Genomic DNA, 20,439 nt, shown 5'->3' on the forward strand with positions numbered 1-20,439 from the left:
AACAAAGAAGAGAAGGAAAGCAATGGGTCTCTTGTGCCGAACGAGTTCTGTCGGGGAGGGGTTTGGGGGTATTTTTTTCATCAATCTTGCTACATACAACAGGCGTGCACAACCTTTGCATAACCGGCTGACACAATTGGGTCCCACCGTCCTATTTTCCCTTTTCTTCTTCCGTCTTTCAGTCTTTCTCTTCCCTTTCATTTTTCCATCTTCTCAAACAGCTCTCATTCTATTACAGTATTACTCATGAGAAAAATATATCAGACGAACATGAAAAACAAAAGAACAAAGAAAGACCAAGATGATGTGGCGGCAGCACTTACCCAAGGAAAACTAAGAGACAGTGGCACCTTGAAGAGGCTGCGACGGAAATTTGGGTGGCTGAGGTGTATACGCAGGCGGATGGTCGACTGAGCATAGAGAGAGAAAGAGTGATGAGAGAGAGGGAGATAATGTGAGAGAAAGAGAGAGACGGGGGGATAGTGAGATTAACGCGAGGGAGAGACAACGGCTTACGGCAGTCAGGACAATGGTTGGCAGCTTCCGTCGCTGCTGGCGTTTGGCCTTGATCTGAGGAGCACGAACGGGGGCCCGTGCGGTTGAGGTGTGGAGAAAACGGGGCTGTTGGCATGGACGACTGCTTTGTTTTTGGGTGGGAAAAATAGACTTGTGTGAAGTGTTGCTGCATGTAAGAATGGGGTCGTTCACGGTGGTGATCTGGGGTTCTAGTGGTGGTGCGCCGGAGTAGCTGTGCTGGGGGACCAAAGTAGGGCTGAGGCCGTGGTTGTAGGGAGTCGTGAGGGTGCAGCTTCGTGGGGTTTTGCGGCATGGACAACTCCAGCAACAACAGAAGTTTGCTCTGTTTTTGGATGGTTAAAACAGAGGAGTATGGGGCTTGCCTTGTGAGTTGAAAACGTGGAGGAAGAGTGGGCTACAGGGGTGTAACCCGTGGCGCAAGTTGGCTTTCGGCTTGAAGAGGGTGGTGAAACTATACTTGAATATCAGATACGGTGGTGTAGCCCGTTGAAGGTTGTAGTGTGGATGTACACGAGTTGTGATTCCCTAGTGGAAAGGACGCACGGGAGTTTTTTCTTCCTCTCGGTTTGTTCCGATATGTGGCTGGCGAATTGTGGAGATGCAGTAGCTTGGGTTGGTGATTTCTGTGAGGTAAGGTGGGATACATGTCTATTTGTTGATATAAAAATGGAGAACAGAGAGGGATGGAAGGGCGGCATTCACATGAAGGTGGAATCGTGCATGTGGGGTGCACATAGCAGAAAAAAAAAAAAAAAAAGGCCAGCACAGTAGCGGAAAATTTCGTGAATGTTGACATGTATATGGGTTCCGAACTGGGTTTCTTCTAAGGTTGGGGTCGAAGAGCTATTTGAGAGGTGGTGTTGCTGCGTTTCGTCCGCCTGTACCACAATAGCAAAGGCTTGGCTGAAGCATGATTTGCGGTTTTTAAGTTTCCTCTTATTTTCATTCTTAGTTTTATGTAATGTTTAAACCTCAACGACGGAAGTATGAATTTTTTTGCTTCAAATGTTTGAAGATCATGAGTAATAGAAGATGCATTCTACCATTTGAGGATTGTGTTAGATTTTTGAGGATCTCGCCTGTTAAATTTTTCTCATGAGTAATACTGTAATAAAATGCTTTCAATTGAGTATAAAAGAAAAGAGAGTTGTTTGAGAAGATGGAAAAATGAAATGGGAAAGAAAGACTGAAAGACGGAGAAAGAAAAAGAAAAATAAGATGATGGGACCCAATTGTGTCAGCCGGTTACGCAAAGGTTGCACACACCGGTTGTAAGTAGCATTTTTCTTTTTTCATCTGGCGGGAAGGAGTAAACGAGGCATTAAAAAAATAAAAAAACAAAAAAAGCAAAGCAAAGCAACGTGACGGTCCACGTCAAGCGGGAAAAGAAAAAGGGAAGCTACAGCGGTTGCTGTAGCAGCGCCGATCCACGACTCCAGACCTTGCAATGTGTATCCTGACACATTCTACAAGCAATACAAATCTACTTTTTTGACCCTTTGATTTTGACTTTCAATCAAGGAAGTACATAAACTAAACTCTCCCTTGCTTTGTAGAGGGAGAGACTCTACCTTCTCTCTAGAACCATACTAGTGGTGAAATCGGGGAGGAAAGGAAACACCCTTTCTCGAGCACCCTTTCTTCCTTTCCAAGAGAACTTTTGGTGCACTCTTTTGTCGAAGAGAAATTACTTACATCAGCCGCTATAGTCGCAGCACACCGTGTTAAGAGGAAAAAAAAAACAAAAACAAAAACACTGTATGGTGTGTGGAGTGTGGCTAATGTATTGCCGTGCTCTTTGTCGAAAGTAGACATGAGCCCTTCTTATTTTGAGGATTTGGAAGATGAGAGTGAAAACTCTATCAGATGCCTTGAAATGGTCAACTACAATGCACTTTTATCTATTGCAGCTTCACGATGTAGACTGCAAACCTTATACGGTTTTGCATTCAAGATCGCCTTTCGGCGTTCATTTCCTAAGCCTGCTCGAGGAACATGGACCCGGTTCAATATTTTGGCTCCATTACCATATCTTATGGTTTTTAACTGCATGCATTGTATTGATTATAACGGGGTATTTTGTTGGGGCTCCACACCCCGTCTTTTTGTATCTTTCTTTCTAGTCTAATGAAATGTTTCCAAAAAATACTATGTATTGTATGGGTCCTGAAAGTCTTTTCCATCCTTCTTCCCTTTTCTGCGGCTGACCATAGTCAGTTACATGTGCACATTAGAGTGTGATTTGCAGCTTTGTTTTAAGCGTTGCAAGAGCTGATTACAAGTGTTCAGAAGAATGAAAAAAATATGCCCCCAAATGAAGCTAACTAGACTATCAAATTACTATCAAGAAAAACTCCTATATACAATTATCAGGAAACAAACTTTTTCATTCTTCGGTTGGTGTTTTGGATGCCAGGCCCTTGATTGTGTGCCGACACTGAAACCTACCCCAAAAATGTCAGATAAAAATTATTTTAGAAATTCTCGATTACTTCACAGCATAGCTATTTCAATTGGAAGTCACTTAAATCCTAGAACAAAATTGGAGACGTGAAGATTTTATGTGGATTTTCCCAACAGCAACCTCATTTTTCAATCAGTACGGTAAATCTTTAGGAATAAATGACAGTGTAAAAAGAAACAGAAAAATGGAACATAGATTTATCTCAAATCTTCATTGGCTTATGTACAAAAAAATCTAGCCAAGTGATAGAAATAGAAATAGAAATAGAAATAAGATTGATCAAAATCGCACTGCTGATCTCAAGAAAGTTAAGCTCAGTACAAAACCGGGATAGACAACAAGCATTTTGGTCTCACAACAGTATTCAGCAGCAACTTCAAAGTAAAGAGGGTAACATACCAGATTAAATTATCTGAAGTAGAATCTGTCAAACTGATCATGGAGTTCCCAGTTTGGCACACACGATCCAGAGCACCCGTTTTTTGATCTTGGGTTTTGCACTTGAGCCGTAGTCTGAAAGGCACAATCTGCAACGAAAATGCATTTATAAATGCATCCTCTTGACTATCAGGAAGTTCCTATCTTAGAAAACCTAAAGATGATGGCAAAAACGCTAACAGCTATAGGTTAAATGTGGCAAACTCATCAGATGTTCTCTGATTATTGCACTAAGGCCAGAACCAGAGAATGTGCATGGTAATGTAACCAGAAAAGTTACTCATAAAAATATAACCAGAAAATTATCAAGGCAAGAAATATTTGAATATGACTCAAACCTTTTTTCTTCAAACATGGATTAACATATTAAGCGTCGTAAAGAAAAGAATCGCTAAACTATGAAAATGATGCTTTGGCGCCATGAATGTCATATGGAGGCATGCTTGTGCAATACTAGATGAGACCTCTAACAGTTTTTTTTTTTTTTAAATCACCATGAACACCCGAATAGCCTGATCCTTTAAATAAGTACATAAAACAAATATTAAATTCATCCAACTTATCATTAGGTTGCGACAATCATAAATATTATTAAAGGGAAGCAGGTTCAGCAGTCTGACCCAATCTTTCCAACCTTTTCTGTCCATTGCACATCATAATATCTAATTCCATGTGGTTTTGAAAAACAGTATTTTACGATGCGACAATGATTGTAAGATAATTCCTTCTTCAAAAAGGACTCTCTACAAGAATTGATAAATGAAATAGTAGTAGATAGTAGAGCCCATAGCACACAGAACCCTCTGCATATACTAATATACAGATAATACAGAAGAAAAAAAGAAACAAAAATAACTGTCACCTTCTTGCTGAATCTGAAATCACGTTTGGGAAGAAAATGCAGAGGAAGATTGAAAGAAGAGGGAGCTTTAACCAATAAAAACAACTTACTGGGGCCTATAGAAAGACAAAAAAAAATACATAACTCATATTTTGTTAAGTAAAATGGAAAAAGAATAAAACAATTGCTTTTAGGCGCAGCATTAGTTTCACCAGATTAACAAAAACTGTAAAGACATGTTCAACTAAACTAACGACCTGGATAGGAACCAGACCCAGCACCCTTCGAGACCAGCGTCCTAATAGCCTGGTAGAGAAATATGAAATATTATAATTCCCTTGAATAAAAAAGAAAAAGCAACTTTGGGTGGAAGCAGAGAGAGCCGTAAATGAACCTTTCTTGAAAGCGCATCTGCTGCCCTGCTTTTAGAGAAATCAACTTCACCTCTGGCAGCAGCCTTCCCATGTGAAAAGTACAGCTCGTAAACATGGCGAGGCCGAATTGGACTAGCTCCGAGAACCAAAACGACTCCCTCGATGTTAGGGAACTCAGAAATCACCTGCTTGAGCGCAGTTTGGAGATTAGAAATCGTATTCATCAATTTCTCCAGTCTCCTGATTCCCTTTTTGGCATCCCTCATTCTGCCAATGTGCTTTCTTCGCGACAAAGACGAGGCCTTTGCATCATTTTGCGTAGTAAGAGCGGTCTCCTACAACTTACAACAACCCTTAGAGCTCATAAAAATGATAGTATTACGCAAAGTAGCCCGTGCCTCAGCTGAAATGCTACATACCAATTCTGCATATTCGGTACGAAATGTATCAAATTCAAGACTCATATCCTGCAACATGCTGTATACGGGAAACTAAAATCAGATACATACCAACCATCCAAACCATTCCAAGAAAATTTCAAATGTCTAAATTGCGAGAATGGAGTTATGGGGGGAAAGAACCCTAATAAGGCCATAGACTCATACGGGAGCCTAATTTGGTAAGAGAATTGGGCAGAGATTCAGATCCCAAAGTGTCGCACAACCAAACAGAAGCGTGTTCATTTGAAAAACGCGAGGGGGGGGTGGCGGGGTGTGGGCGTGGGGTTGGGGAGGGGAGATGGCGAGGTGCTTACGAGGGGATCTGCTGGTGCATGTAGAGAACGAAGCCTAAGACGTCGTTGACGATATGAAAGACCACTGAGCATCCCAGAGAGTCAGCGGTGGTCTCGATCTCCATGCACTCCGTCTCCGAGCTCCCTTGGCCTTCCATTGTCACACAGAGAGATCTCAAAAACTCTCCGGACTCTATGATTTCGAAATGAGGTTACGGCGGGAGAACTTCAGGCTTCAAATATATTTTTGATATTTTTTTTCATTTTTATTTGGGATAATTCCTAAAACACATTTTGGACATTATTTATTTATATATCTTATAACTTTTAAGGAATAAAATTTGAAGTAATACTACATACAGTCGTGGAGTGCGTAAACGTCGTGTAATCATTTTGAAAAAGAGTGAGGTCCACTATTAAAAAATTAATTTTTTTCATGTGAATCTCATATTTATTTACTTTTTTCAAAGAGGTTGTATGGCATTTGCGCATTTCACGATTGTAAATATCATTTCTCATATCTAAAATAATCAATTATTTGTCCGAAAATGAGCTCCAATGAATTATGTATTATATCTTTATTTTACATTTTGTTACAGTAATCCCTCTATATTTTGTTAGCACTATTTGTCCATGTAAAGTTTTTGGAAGAAATCTATTATAAAGCCGGTGCCTAGAGTACATACTTAATAAAATATTTATATGACATAATTTGATTTAAAAAATAAATTTTAAATTTTACAAACCAAATCTTACTATTTAATTATATGGATAGTAAACTCTACGTACCAACTTGAGAATGAAATAACTCTTTTTGAAAAATTATATTCTCTTTACACTTTGTCTTCCTCTTAACACTTGCTATATGAAATGGACTTTAATATTTTGCTAGATTCATATCTAGGAATGAAATGATTTCCATGCATCTAATGTTTCTAGTTTTTTTCTCATAATATAGTCACATTTTTCTTTTCATCTTTTGATTTTAATTTTAATTTTTTGCTTATACTTTTTTTTTTTTCATCTTTTGATTTTAATTTTAATTTTTTGCTTATACTTTTTTTTTTTTTTGTGTATAGGACAAAATTATATTATATTGGGTCTAAATAGATATTGCAAATATTAAAATATATGAATATATTATGAATTCATTGATAGTTAGGAAGAATATTTGAAATTAGTAAAATATTTTAAGAAACTATTTAAGTAATACAGAGAAAAGGATAGATATGTTAATATTTAATATACTGTAAAAGTCAGTAGTTAAAAGAGAAAAAAGTAGATTTTGATAATGTATTATGATAAAAATACACAAAAACTATTGGAAGTGCTCTTATAATTTCTTTAGACTCTTATAATTTCTATTTAAATTCTCAACAATATTTAATAATTAGACGGTAAGACGCACTTCACAAGTATATTTTTCATTACAGGACTTACATCATCTTACACTATACACTACATATATTTTAATTTTTTTTATTTATACTAAATTAATTGAGTTCTTCTACTTATCATTCATACACCGTATATTTGGTTAGAAAAAAATTAAAAATAAAAAATTAAAAAATCATGTGTGATGTAAGGATGGTAAGTAAAATTTTTTAAAAATAAAAAGATAAAAAATAAAAATAGATATATAGTATAAAGATGATGTTTATAATTTTTCTATTAAAAAAATAAATTATAATAATTTAAGAGAAGTCGAGAAGCCATATCTATCAATTCTTTTTTTGTTTTTTGTTTTTTTTTTTTTTTTGCAATATCATCTAGCAATGGGGGGATAATCGCCTCCTTTCTCGTTTGAGAAAATCTCTCTGCACCCAGTTTACTAGAAGCACACGACACACCAAGACAAACCCGGTCCATCATTGCCGGCTAACGGTTTAATTTTACTCCCTCCCTCCCTATTAGAGCATTTCCATCTAATTTTCTGAATTTTTCTTTAAATTTTAGTTAAAAAGGACACTCTTTATAATTTTATCTTAAATTTTACTTATTTTTAAAAAATATTTTACATCTCATTCCCTGTCATTTTCTTGTTTTATTAAAATAATATTTCTCTAGTCTTTCTTTATTATTTTTTCCTCTCACTTCTATTTACAAATTTAACTACTTAATATTTTTTTTTATATTTTGAACTATTACTCTAGTGAATATTTTAAATAAGATTTTAAATTATTTTAATGTTTTTAAAATTATTATTTTTTTATATTTTCATAGTTATTTAAATTATTTTTAAAACTATAACAACTATGAATATGAGAAAAAATATAGATGATTGAAAGAATAATTAATTTAATTGAAATGAATAAAATATTGATAAAAGTAATTTAGGGGATGAGTAGTGATTTCTTATATTTGGAAAATTACTGTTCAACTACTAAATATTCTTTCTAAAATAGGGATTCGGATTGAATGAGGTTTTGAGAGCACTCCTTAAATTTTTCTCAAATTATAAGGAAAAAGAAGTTATAAATCACCGGATGGGAACCTCTTAGAGCATCCCTATTGGGTTCCTTAAAACCATTTTTTTCCTATAATTTGAGGAAAAATTTAAGAAATACTCTCAAAGCCTCCCTCCATCCGGATCTCTATTTTAAAGAAAATGTTTAGGGAATGAATTGTAGTTCTCCATATTTGGAGAACTACTATTCATTCCCTAAATCACTTTTATCAATATTTTATTCATTTCAATTAAATTAATTCTTCTTTCAATCATCTACACTTTCTCTTATACTGATATTTGTTGTAATTTTAAATAATAGTTTTAAAAATAATTTAAATAACTACGAAAATATAAAAAAAATTAAAAAATATTTAAAATAATTTAAATTTTTATTTAAAATATTCACTAGGGTAATAGTTCAAAACATAAAAAAAAAATATTGAATAGTTATATTTGTAAATGAAAGTGAGAGAAAAAAATAATAAAAAAAATAGAGAAATATTATTTTAATAGAATAGAGAATGAGATGTAGAATATTTTTAAAAGATAAAAAAAATTTAAAAAAAAATTTTAAAAAATTATACTTTTTAACTAAATTATAAGAAATTTTATAAGTACCCTAACGTGAATGCTCTTGTGCTCTCTCCCTCTCAAGAGTAAAAAATACTCCCTTTCAAAACTATGGATATTTTCCCCTCCCTCTCCGATCTGCTCTCTCCCTCCCTCCCCGAGTTCAAGGATCTCGGTAGCACCAACAGGATCTCGAGCTTCGTTGGGCAGAGGAAGTGGATCCAAGTGAGAGAGGCAAAGGAACACGGGGGATCTGGGTGGTCGAAGTTAAGGATCATAGCGGTGTGGCTATACACTGTCTCTGAACGTGGTGATGATCCCAGGATGGTGCTGTGAAGCCGAGAAAACATGGTGAATAAGAGAAAAAGAAAATCGACGAAAAGAAGAGGAAGGATCTCAGCGTGGGTTTACCGGAATGGTGCGAGATGGCGGAAAGTGGCCGATCGGTGTTCTCTGTGATGGTCCGAGTACTTTCCTGTGTCAGTTGATGGTGAGTGACGTCGGTTTTTCATTTCTTCTACTACTGAGCTCCATGTCGCTGTTGTTTCGACTTCTTGTTTTTGTTGTCGCGTAGTGGTGGTGTGAATGAGATAAACTAAGAGGTGTTTCACGGTGCTACTAAGGTGATTCCCTATGATGGTGCACAGTGGAGGAGGGTTGATACAGGTGCAAGAAAACTTGCTCTGTTTTGACTTCCTAAAATAGAGGTTCTCAAGTTGCATGTGGCGACGGTGCGGCAGTTCTGGCAGTGGCTCTGTCTGTCTGTCTCTCTCTCTCTGTGTTGGCCATTTTCCTCCGCAGCCCCAGACGGTGGGGTGAGATTGGCTGAGGGGAGAACGCAGGGGAGGGGAGACGCAGTGGGGAGGGGCAAAAATTTCAAATGCAAAATGGGAGAGGCAGCGATTGAAACGCGTGTTTAGAAGAAAAAACAAATGTCAGCTGGTGTGCAGTGTGCAATGCACTGTGAACAGTGGGCGGATGTGTAACAAAACTCATGTTAGATATACTATGAGCAATTCTATGTTACAGCTCATAGCCGCGGCACACCTCATGTGCTGCGGCTATGGGCTAATACAAATACATTTTCATATATTATTAGAGTGTTCAAGTACTAGACACTTTAAAAAAAATTTAGGTTCACTATTAAAAAAAGAGTTAGTTTATATACAATCTCTAAATAGGAATTGTTCATGTAAGTCTATACAGTTATGTTTAAAAAAATTTTAAAATTATAATAATATTCTTTTTAAAATGATGATTTTTCCTTTTTTATCCTCATTCATCAATGAGACTACACACGCAATCCCCTATTTAGGACTACAAATATAATTTATCTTAAAAAAATAATTTTTCATATGGATTTCAGATTTAGTTACTTTTTTCAAAGAGTATGCATGGGATTTGTAAATTCTAAAACTGCAAATATCATTTCTCTTCTCCAAATTCTCAAAACTTTTCATAATTTCATTTCCAAATATCAATCAAATACAACACTTTTTAATTTCAACTTTTTCATCTAATCATTACATAATCACTATTCAAACAAAAAATAAATCTTACAAACTTTAAAAAAATATAATATTAAAAAAATATATTCAAACAAATTTTTAACTTTATTTATTTACTTTCACAAGGTTTAATACAATACTTATTTTAAAAATATATTTATTCAAACTTTTTATTTTTTATTTTCCAAAACTTAATAAAACATCATTTAAATCATTTAAGAACTATTCACAAAATTTTGAAATACTCTGTATCCAAACATGTCAAATCTACGTATGTCCCTCCCTCCTACGTCCTTAGTGTTTACAACTTTACATCCTCGTAGATGTGGCAATATGCGACACTAAAATCTACGTATGTCCCTCCTAGAAATAGTTTTAGATTGCTTGAAGTTAATTATGAGAGTGCGTATTTATTAGGACTGTTAAGAGTCTTGCTTTCTTCTGCAGTCTTGGGGATTAAGTGCCTAATCTAGATAATTTTCTGGTTTTTAGGTTGTTTTTATCGCTATGATTCGTCAGTCTGGTTTTTGTTTTGTGTGTCTTTTCGAATTTTCATTAAAAAGATTTTGGAGGTAGTATTAAGAAGTTACTACTAGTGTCATTGTCTTCTATGCAATGTACCATGATGAATCTTCGTATAAATAAACGAAGAGTGAGAGCTTACGATGGAGTTTTGCGGCCTAAGTGATCATTACTTTGTTAATATCATCTGTATTAGCTTTGTATATTTAGTTATCATCTGTCGAGTGTCGACAATAGATTGTATTGAAGTCGTTGATCAGGTAGTAAATTTGCAATGAAATGAGCGTTTAAATTTCTTTTAGTAGGTACATCATCCTTTAGTTTGAGGTTAGGTTAATTGGACAGTGAGTTAAGATGAGATCAGTTGAGATGAACGTTAAAAGTTAAATAAAATATTGTTAGAATATTATTTTTTAATATTATTATTATTTTGAGATTTGAAAAAGTTGAATTGTTTATTGTATCTTATGTGAAAATTTGTGAAAATTGTTATAATGAAATGAGATAAAATGAGATAGGTTGAAAGTGTTTGTCAATCCAAACCTAACCTAAGTCTGTCATTACTCCGCATTTTTGCCTCCTAAGACTTTGTTGTTGCATTGAATCTACTTTTTAGTGTTGGTGGATGTATCTTTGATCAGTTTAGGAGTGCACTAAAATTAGACATTGTGGAAGTATTAATTTGCACAAGAGATTGGTTATATGGTGCAGAAGGTAACACTATTTTTATTTTATTAAATAATTGATCGTAATATTTTCAATACAATTATTTTATTTGACTTGCTCTTAATGCCTTTTTTTAATAGAAACACAAGAAATGAAATTGAACGAGCTAATTGAAGATGTTATGGAGCGTGATATCAATAAGGGCAAGGAAGACGCTTAACTTCCTCTTTCAAGTTCTAATATTGTTTAGATGTGTGTTTGTCATTATTGAGATTGTAACATTAATATTATTACAATATGTTTATGCTTTTATTGTTTAGATTGTAATTTTAGATTTATGAAGACTTGAAGTTATGTTCATATTTGGTATTGTTGGGATTTTAATTTTAGTTTTTTTTTGTTTTGATTGTAATTTTAAAATTATGTAGTTAGTTTTATATTTTTTTAGAGATATTATGATTTTAACTTTTATGTAAAATTACGTTAATAAGATCAAGTTAATTATTTGGGTCAATTCAACTACTTTATTGAAAATAGTTGAAACAGATTGAGTCAGTTCGTTTAGAAATATTTTTAATTAATTCATCGAGAGTTATGTCGTGTCAACTTGTTATTTTAATAGATTGTGTTAGGATTTGAAAATCTAATTCATTAAGCTTAACAGGTCGTATTCATGTTTGTCTAAATCCTATAATATACATGACTCGGTAACAAGATTTGACACCCCAATGCCAAAATGTTCTAGGGGTCCACAGGTCACAGTTATGACTAACCACCCCTAACTTTTGCCAGACACATCGACCACACGCCCTGTGAAATTCCCTAATGAGTCTCTTTCTCCTTTACTTTTTGATAGGAAATTGATACTCCTCAAATGTACGTGTAACAAGAGTTGAAAGATAATCTTCTTGATCATATTTGTTACCAAACGCAAACCAAAGCAATCCACCACTAAATTGTCTTAAAAGTCACTCCATAATGAAGAAGAACATGGGACTAGTTTTCTTTTCAGTCTCTTAATCTGTAATAGCTTAATTTGAGTGGTTGTGGTGTTCCCTTCCCACTGTACCATTTGATCATGTTAACATATTACCAACTGTGCCTAAAATACTAAATAATTTCACATATAATCGTTTCACTACATTACAGCTTTTAGAATCTGAAGTCTAAACAAGTAGTTCAGTACTTGGAGCCGTATATCTCTACAGTCTATTAAACTACCCCGGGATCCAAACATCAATCTAAAAGATATATATCATACATGAACCATGTCAAAAAAATGAAGCTTCAGAATCTGCTATACCATTAAACTGCCAAACTGACTCTGTTATGCCTCTTCTTGCACGTCAGCTACTCCTGAAGAAAGTAATGCTACGAGAATCCCGGCTTCTTTCTAGACATAATTCATTTCCACTTAATATTGGTGCACCCATTACTTTCTGGAGAATCTTTGGAACAACGAAAAATATCCGCTCAATTAAGTAGGATTTCCTTTGAAGTTTCTGAGCGAAGACGGGAACCACCACAAGATGAAGCACATGGCCTCTTTGAAAGTCATACGCCATACCGACTTAGAGCTTTGCTTAAAGTTGGCATTACATTATATGCTTGGTATGATCTTCTAAGCTCAATAATGGAACCCACCTGACAAAATAAAAATAAAAATGTGGAACCTTTCTTACCACAAGCTCTAAGTTTCTTCCTATTTAAACCTATTAGTTATGTTCATGTCAAAGCCCATTAGACAAATTGCATACATCAAGCAACCACACAGCGTTTAGTTTAAAAGGATTGTTAGAAGAGTGAATATTAACATCCAAGGCAGAATTAAGTACATTATTGGCAATTTGCTGAATGGAAACAAACTATATGCACAAATCAGCCTAATATTCTCAAAGTTCCAACATAGGAATAGAGAATCAAGAATCAAGAAGAACAATTTGACCATTATAAACAAGACAACTATTAGATGTGCCAAGACTACAGAAGCCTTCAAGCCACATTTGTAGCTTCATGAATTTTAAGAAAATCAATGACCGATCACACTCAAAAGAAAGAAAGAAAGAAACTTGGCTGTGGGAACCAACAAAGATATACAATTGGATTTACAAACAAGATGAAATTAAAACTTGTGTAGAGGTTCAACATCCTCATAAAATGATTGAATTAGCATGAGATAATTTCCAGCAAACAAAAACAAAAACAAAACAAAACAAAACAAACAAACAAAAAACATATCAAGAGGCAGCACCACTGTATACTTACAATGATTAGAACGGATGTAAACCCAATTGCAAATCCAGCATTTATATGGCGTAAGTAATGATCTAGTATGGTCGATGTGGTTGCTAAAGCACTTAACAAAAGGCCTCCTGCACAATGTCCCATTAAAGAACAGCCAAAAACCAGCAAACAATTTAGACAAAAATCGGTGAACGACCGGTACGTATATTGCAAGAAAGGTCAAGTTTTATACAACTTTCCGAAAAAATATACCCCAAAAACGTGTCGATGCTTGAATCTTTGAGAGGTATTCTATGGTAGCCTTTCCTGGTTTTATATTTGGAATCCGTGCAGCCATCTTATTTAAGTAATCAGAAATTTCCTTTGGCAAGTTAGCCTGGACAAAATAAGCAGTCAAGAGACTAATTAACAAAGTGCGAACCAAAGATTGGAATTGATTGTTTTTTTATAAGTAAAATTTATTAATAAGTGCGAAATATGCAAACCAAGCACACAGGAAGTACAGAAGTGCAACACCCATCAAGAAGAGAAATATTGGAATTAATGGTTACAGATACGAAAGCAATCATATCATTTTTTGGATGATTGTAACACTTCAAACTCGTGCATAGTAGATCAAGATTATCGTTGTAGATTCATTCCACATATCCCACCCCTACAATATATGGGATAAGCAATGGCTTCATACGTACGTTTCAGATGATGATAATGATGTTTGAAACGCATTTTATAACTCATTCGCTCTAATATTCACATAGAATGGGCCAACATGCACCAATAAGCAATGATATATTTACCAGCAATGAACTTACCTCTGCTTGTAGGTGTTTTAATGTGAATATCTCTAATAATCTAATAATTTTTTCAAAACATCAAAGTCTTAAGGTCCAGAATATTTAGAACCATAAAGGTGATAAATCAAGCATGAATCCATCGAAGAGATTTTAGAGCAAAAGAACAATAGATCATCTGGTTTTATCTGAATGATGAAACTAAGTAGTGAATGCTCAAGAAGAGTAATACCCAAGATGAGATGGAAATCACGACAATAATGTACTCAATAGATATTTTTTCTAGTAGCACATAAAAACTCGACAGTAGAAAATAAAGTTAAGAAGAAACTTACAATGTCAAATATATTTAATAGGAAGACAAAAAATGCATATATTGAGTAATAAACCCAAGGCTCTGCACCACGAGAAGTTTCAGGGTTCAATATCTGACTCACATGCTCCCAGAAACGTGATTCAAGCACACTGCCAAACAAATAACTGTATCAGAGGGATATACTAGCAAATCCTTTTTAAGAGAAATAAATTTGCTGAGGAACAGAAATGAACCATGCATAACAAATTAACAATGGGCCTAGCGGCTAATAGTACTCATGTATAACAAAAATGAACCAGAAAAGCAGGCTTCAAGCATTTGAAGGCATATATCTACAATGAATTCTCATCCTCGGGATACAAAACACACATGTGAGTGTAGAATGAATATCTAAATTGCGAGTGAGATCACCTTGCAAGAATGCTGGGAAATCCCAAAAGATAAGAGGTGGTAAGGATAGGCTGCATTCCTGATGGATTAATGTTAAAAGGGATATAGGGCTCCACTTCTGTGATTGGGGAGTCATCTCTGTCCAAAACAAGGGAAGACAACAAAAAGTGTCAATGATCCAAATTTATTACTTGATATCATTCTTACTTAAGTAATAAAAGTCATAGTATATGGTTAGAACAATGCCTACTAGATTGTTAGTCAATGCTTAGTATCAGTCAACGTTCAAGCATCTAAAGCTACAACGTATGATATTAATAACAGACTCATATCTCCAGCACAGGAAGAGAACAAGTGCGATCATCAGATAAATAGTAGAGGAAAAAATAAACTAGGATAACATAAATTTGAGTAATTTTGATTTGTTTCAGAAGAAAGGAACCAAAAGGTTTGAACACAAATAACGATATTACCTTGCAGCAGAAGCAAGTTTGAAACCATAATACTGCAACTTAATTTTCCTGCAACCTTCAGTTACCACAACTGCCCACATGGTGACCACGGTAAAAATACCCAACAGTCCTAGCATATAGGGCAACCAATTGACAGCACTTCCTGCAACATATTGAAAATGTCGAAAGTTGACATCATAGTTTTCTCATGTACAATTTGGTTGTCTCTATGCAAGGGCTCATTTTTTAAGTATTTAAATTTTGAGCCGCTTACTAATATTTTATGCCAATGATTCTAAAGCTCTAGGTTTCATAATAAAAAGAATTGTTGCTATAATCTAGATTTCAGTGAGTTAGGCTCCAAAATATTGGGCTTCTCATTCTTTGAATGTGGTTATGTATTAACATTTACCTTAGGAAGTTACAACAGAAATTTTCAGGGAGCTATTTTACACCTGGAAACCAAAAAAAAAAAAAAAAAAGAAATGGCCAGGGGGAGGGGGTTGTGTAACTGCCACAAATTCAAAATAGGGATAGATTCAAGTTCTTCTCTTCTCGCATACCTGAAAGCTGAGACAACATTTTATATAATGTTTCTGTGTAGCCCGTTAATATTCCCACACATATAATTAGAGATGAACCTTGACCTGAAATATGCATTACAGGTAAGAGTACAATAGAAGACTACAGAATACAAGATAAGACAAACAAATGAACATAATATTGTCTCAATTATGTCTAACACCTGATAGCAGGCAACCATCTCAACTGTCTGCTTTTCTATTTTTTCATTTGGCAGGGAAGAGAAAAAAGAACGGAAGAAATATTGTTTATTTCATCTTTAAGAGGAATACACTTACACTCAACCAGAGAGCTCCAACATACTAGATCAGCCAGAACAGACCGTGCCACATCTCTAGTAGCATTTATGCATCTAAAGACAAAAGTAGTAACCTTTTCCAGAAATAAATTGATGTCGAAAACCACAGCGGAAGGGAATGTTTTGAGTTTGACAGTATCACTAAGCAAGTGATTCCGTAAAATCAAATATGAGAAAGGATGAAGCACACCACAGCCAAAACCCCCATCAAAGACAAGAATTATCACACATTGCTAAAGTAGCATCAACATTAAATCTTTTGACAACAGATACTTTCCTTTATAGTTCAATATTTGGAGGTAAGAAAGAGTTCAAATATAAATGCCCTCCCTCAAGCATAAAATTCTTATGCTATTCCGAGAAAATAATGCAAACTAAATCTCTTCGATGCTACACAATGAAGAACGATTTTCTAGTCAAGAAGAAATTCAAAACATGCATTAGAATAATTACATGGCAATCCATATGAAAGATTTTGGTCATGCTTCTCAGAAGAATTTGTTTTTGTTCTGAACTTCATATGTAAGCCTTTCTTCTAAATTAATCCAGAAGCATATACGATTAAACCATCTCAAATTTTACCATAATCAACACAGCGTCTTTTAATTTTCTTCTTGACAGGAAAATTAGCACTTATCATGAAAATGGTAAGAATAAACAATAACATGAATAGTAAGCAGGACAATAAAAATGCAAAAAACATGTCAAGAACACTACCAAATCCAGATTCTGTTATGGTGTCACAGATCCATGTCATAGTCATCGTACCACAGACCAATAAAAGACTCGTCACCATCACATGCTTGACCCTGCAAAATCAGTAAAATGGTAAACGAAATAAAAATCTTTTTCAAATAAAAAATAAATAAATCATCTTGGCCAAAGTTGTTACCATGTAAGATGATCACCTTACTATAGCTAAAGATAATAAACAAATTATAGCTAAAGAAAAAAAAAAACTATAGCTAAAGATAATAAACAAACTCTAGGCCAAGGATTACACATCTTGAATATGGCATAAATATGAACTATCAAGTAGAAAGATTTTTTCCCACGCTAGAGCCCTTAGGACTCACCTATGAAACCTAAACTCTCGGGAGACTAGCACAGCAACCCACAGCCATGGCCTCCCACTTAAATCGCAGTTTGATCCCAAGGGGTATCAAACCTGTGACATGGGGCTCATGCACACAAGTTCACCTTTACCACTTGGGCTACCCACGGGTGGGAAGTAGAAAGAACATTATGTAGTAAACAAACCAAAAGGAAAAAAGGATTAGGGCAGGTAGGTAAGTGAGATGAGACACAAAATTCTCATTTTATCTCATCATTACAACTTTTTCAAATTCTACAGTTGAAGATAAGACAAACACTTCGCCTTTTGATATTTGGATAAGTACATGTGGTCAGATAATCTTGAGAATTTTACTTTCAAGTTGTAAGGCTGTTCTCATTTCAATTTATAGAGGGAAATTTAAATCCAGTATCGTTGTTTAAAATGATCTATTTCCTGTAAAAATTACCTCTGACTAGCTGCATAAATAGAATATTGAAGTGAGTAACAGGAAATTATCACAGCCTCCAGTATCGCAAAGCCTAGCGATATCCACCATCTGAATAAAGACAGAAATTCATTGGTTTGCAATCTTCAGATTACATTTATGAAAACAGAATTTCCTACAGAATATACTACAAAATTGTGTAGCAAGGACTGGCTCACTGCTTGAGATGAATAACTAGACACACATATAACTCTTAATCTTCTGATGGCCATCTAAGCCTTCTTTCCGCAGCTTTACTAAGGAGGGAACAACATGACAGAGTACCTGTGTATTTATTTCATAAAATTCAGCATAGATATATGCATATGTTTAAAAGACACCAATATAAGTAAAATTTAGCACATTTGAGAAAAGGGCCTATAAAGGTAAACTAAGCACATACAAGAAAAAAGGCATCTAGCTAATATTTATAGGGAAATACTCTAGCCACAAAGTGATTACACAAAAGCGATCCTACAAACTGATGTAACTTGATGTGGTTCGTCAAATTGTAAAGTTACTTTTATTGTAAAGTAAATCTAACAGATTAGATGAAGCCACGTTAGTTTGTGGAATTATTTTGTGTAATTTCCTTGTGGATGAAACAGTACTCATATTTATATCTCATGCTGAAGAAGTGCAGTAAACCTGCATGATAATTGATGCCACTATGTGAGGACTGATCCCAAGCTGGAAGAGGGACAGCTTAAGCTCTGCTGTGAAATCACCAAGATCCTCTGTCATAAACAACATTAATAATCATTCACATGTATGTATTGAGAAAACATATTTGAAGTTTATAATGAGTGAAAAAAATGATATATACATGGTTTTAAAAACAAGTTTTTAGCAGTAGATATACATGATAAACGTTACTTTTAATATTTTGAAATTCATATAGAATTCTAACTTACTAGCAGATCCTGAGCCAAAGATAAGGTAATCTCGAGTTATCAGCCTTCTATCAAATCCCGGTAAAGGAATGAAATATCCAACCCGACTAACTATAATTAGTACAGCTGTCACAAATAACCTCCGACGTATCTCGCTCTTGAAAAATGACTCGGCAGCATTATTGAGAACAGAACTTAGGCGTACAAAATCCAAAAACCTATTTTTAAACATTTTGGTTCTGGACTGTAAAGACTTAAAGTTATTGGCATGAAGAAAATGGAGAGCATCTGCTCCATCATCAGGCTTTACTGGAAAGACTTTAGGATCTTGACTCTTTGTCGATGTTGATTCAGCATTCACATAGTCACTTCGGAGCTGATCTGAGAAATTAACAGGAAATTTCTGGTTTGCATTGGAGAAGAAAGGTTTGTTTGGAGACAGAAAATGCTTTCTGTTGGGTCCCAAACGATTTGCTTTAAGAGAAACTTGGGTCTTAGCAAACAGTGGATGGAAAAAATGTAGACCCCTCTCTGCATGCCGACCTGCATGTCAGAAATAAGAGTTGCAAGATAAACTCATTTACAGAAATCATGCAAGAAGGCACATTATTAATCATAGCGAAGACCATGGATCATAAACTATTCACAAAGCATTTAAATCCAAAGTAAGCACCGCACTCGGGGGAGAGAGTGAGAGCTCCAGAAAAAGAAAAAAAGATTAAAACCTAAAGATATTAAGTTCGCAGATGATTGCTGACAAGATGCTTCCGAAAGTAACAACTTCAATGGATGACTCTAAATAGTCTAGAAGTGACTTTCTGGTTCAAGAAAAGTTTCCCTTTGAAGATGTATTTGAAGAGGAAGGCCACTTGAATGAGACGGAAAATTCCATCTGGGAGCAAGACTTCGTATAATCCTTATAGGTATAATGTGAAATGTACCAAAACAAATAGCTCTCCTATGTTGGGAGTTACTTGATACTCATCTAAGCTTCACAAAGGCGAACCATATGCAGTGACGGAATTCAATGTAGTAACCCCTTTTAGGTCATGTACAGCAGCAATATATACTATCACAGTAGGTAATACGCAGCAAAAACGTCCAAGAAAGAACACCAAACAAAAGAAAAGAAGAAATCAATCAAGAAGTTAATGTCAACTAAATATGACATTTCCTTTATTCCTGATTAAAATAATCGAGCCAAATAACACAATTAAAGATAAAATTTTCTGAGAGCTGTTTTCTTTTCTTTTCACTTTTTCCCAAGTTCTATCGGCAAACAAACAGTGGAAAACTGACCTCGGATTCTTGTGGGTTCCATGGGAAAGAGGAGGGGATGGAAGTGATGCGAGCCGACAAGCGTTGCCTCCATGGAGAGACCTCGAAGAAACGCAGAGACAGCCGCTGAGCCTAGGCTGTTCTGTCCCGTTGCTTTGGCGCTTCGAAGCCCCAAAGTGCTCTATCTAATGTGACTAAACCCTTCGGATTAGAAGAGTACGCAGTACTCTTTATGGCTATTTCATTTTCGTTTTTACTTTCCAAATCTCTCTCTTCTTATTTTATTATTATAATATTTTTAAATTTTTACATAAAATATAATAAATAATTCAACTTTTTTAAATCTCAAAATAATCATAATATTACAAAATAATAATTTAAACTTTCATATAAAACTAACAATTATCATCTCACTATCCAAACCTACTCAGATGAGAAGAAAATTTCCAAACCTACTCAAATAAGATGAAAATTTTATAAATAACAATAAGATTTTTTGTGAATAATAGTAAAATAGTTTGAACATTTTATAAAATTTTGAAAAATAAGAGA

The 20,439-nt window shown here is 34.7% G+C and overlaps 2 protein-coding genes across 3 annotated transcripts; both read right to left on the bottom strand.

Moving 5' to 3' along the window:
• Window positions 1-2,699: 2,699 nt before the first annotated feature.
• On the bottom strand, window positions 2,700-5,605 carry LOC121262250. 2 transcript variants are annotated; one of them, XM_041164645.1, is made up of 7 exons: window positions 5,409-5,605; window positions 5,074-5,131; window positions 4,675-4,989; window positions 4,538-4,586; window positions 4,302-4,396; window positions 3,401-3,528; window positions 2,700-2,974 (listed from the first exon to the last, which is right to left on the bottom strand). In XM_041164645.1, exons 1-7 carry the CDS (start codon window positions 5,543-5,545, stop codon window positions 2,881-2,883), a joined length of 876 nt encoding a protein of 291 aa, XP_041020579.1. In that variant the 5' UTR covers window positions 5,546-5,605; the 3' UTR covers window positions 2,700-2,880. The 2 variants fall into 2 exon arrangements, with proteins under 2 accessions (XP_041020579.1, XP_041020580.1); XM_041164646.1 differs by having other exon boundaries at window positions 2,700-2,981.
• Window positions 5,606-12,199: 6,594 nt separating this feature from the next.
• Window positions 12,200-20,114, bottom strand: LOC121263433 (preprotein translocase subunit SCY2, chloroplastic). Its single transcript, XM_041166320.1, has 13 exons — window positions 19,909-20,114; window positions 18,631-19,152; window positions 18,365-18,453; window positions 17,922-18,001; window positions 17,699-17,788; window positions 16,893-16,984; window positions 15,859-15,942; window positions 15,317-15,458; window positions 14,865-14,981; window positions 14,473-14,602; window positions 13,599-13,722; window positions 13,368-13,474; window positions 12,200-12,746 (listed from the first exon to the last, which is right to left on the bottom strand). Exons 1-13 carry the CDS (start codon window positions 19,979-19,981, stop codon window positions 12,657-12,659), a joined length of 1,740 nt encoding a protein of 579 aa, XP_041022254.1. The 5' UTR covers window positions 19,982-20,114; the 3' UTR covers window positions 12,200-12,656.
• Between the last annotated feature and the right edge of the window lie 325 nt (window positions 20,115-20,439).

The sequence above is a fragment of the Juglans microcarpa x Juglans regia genome, chromosome 4S (genome assembly GCF_004785595.1).
Source record: "Juglans microcarpa x Juglans regia isolate MS1-56 chromosome 4S, Jm3101_v1.0, whole genome shotgun sequence".
Classification (NCBI taxonomy): domain Eukaryota; kingdom Viridiplantae; phylum Streptophyta; class Magnoliopsida; order Fagales; family Juglandaceae; genus Juglans; species Juglans microcarpa x Juglans regia.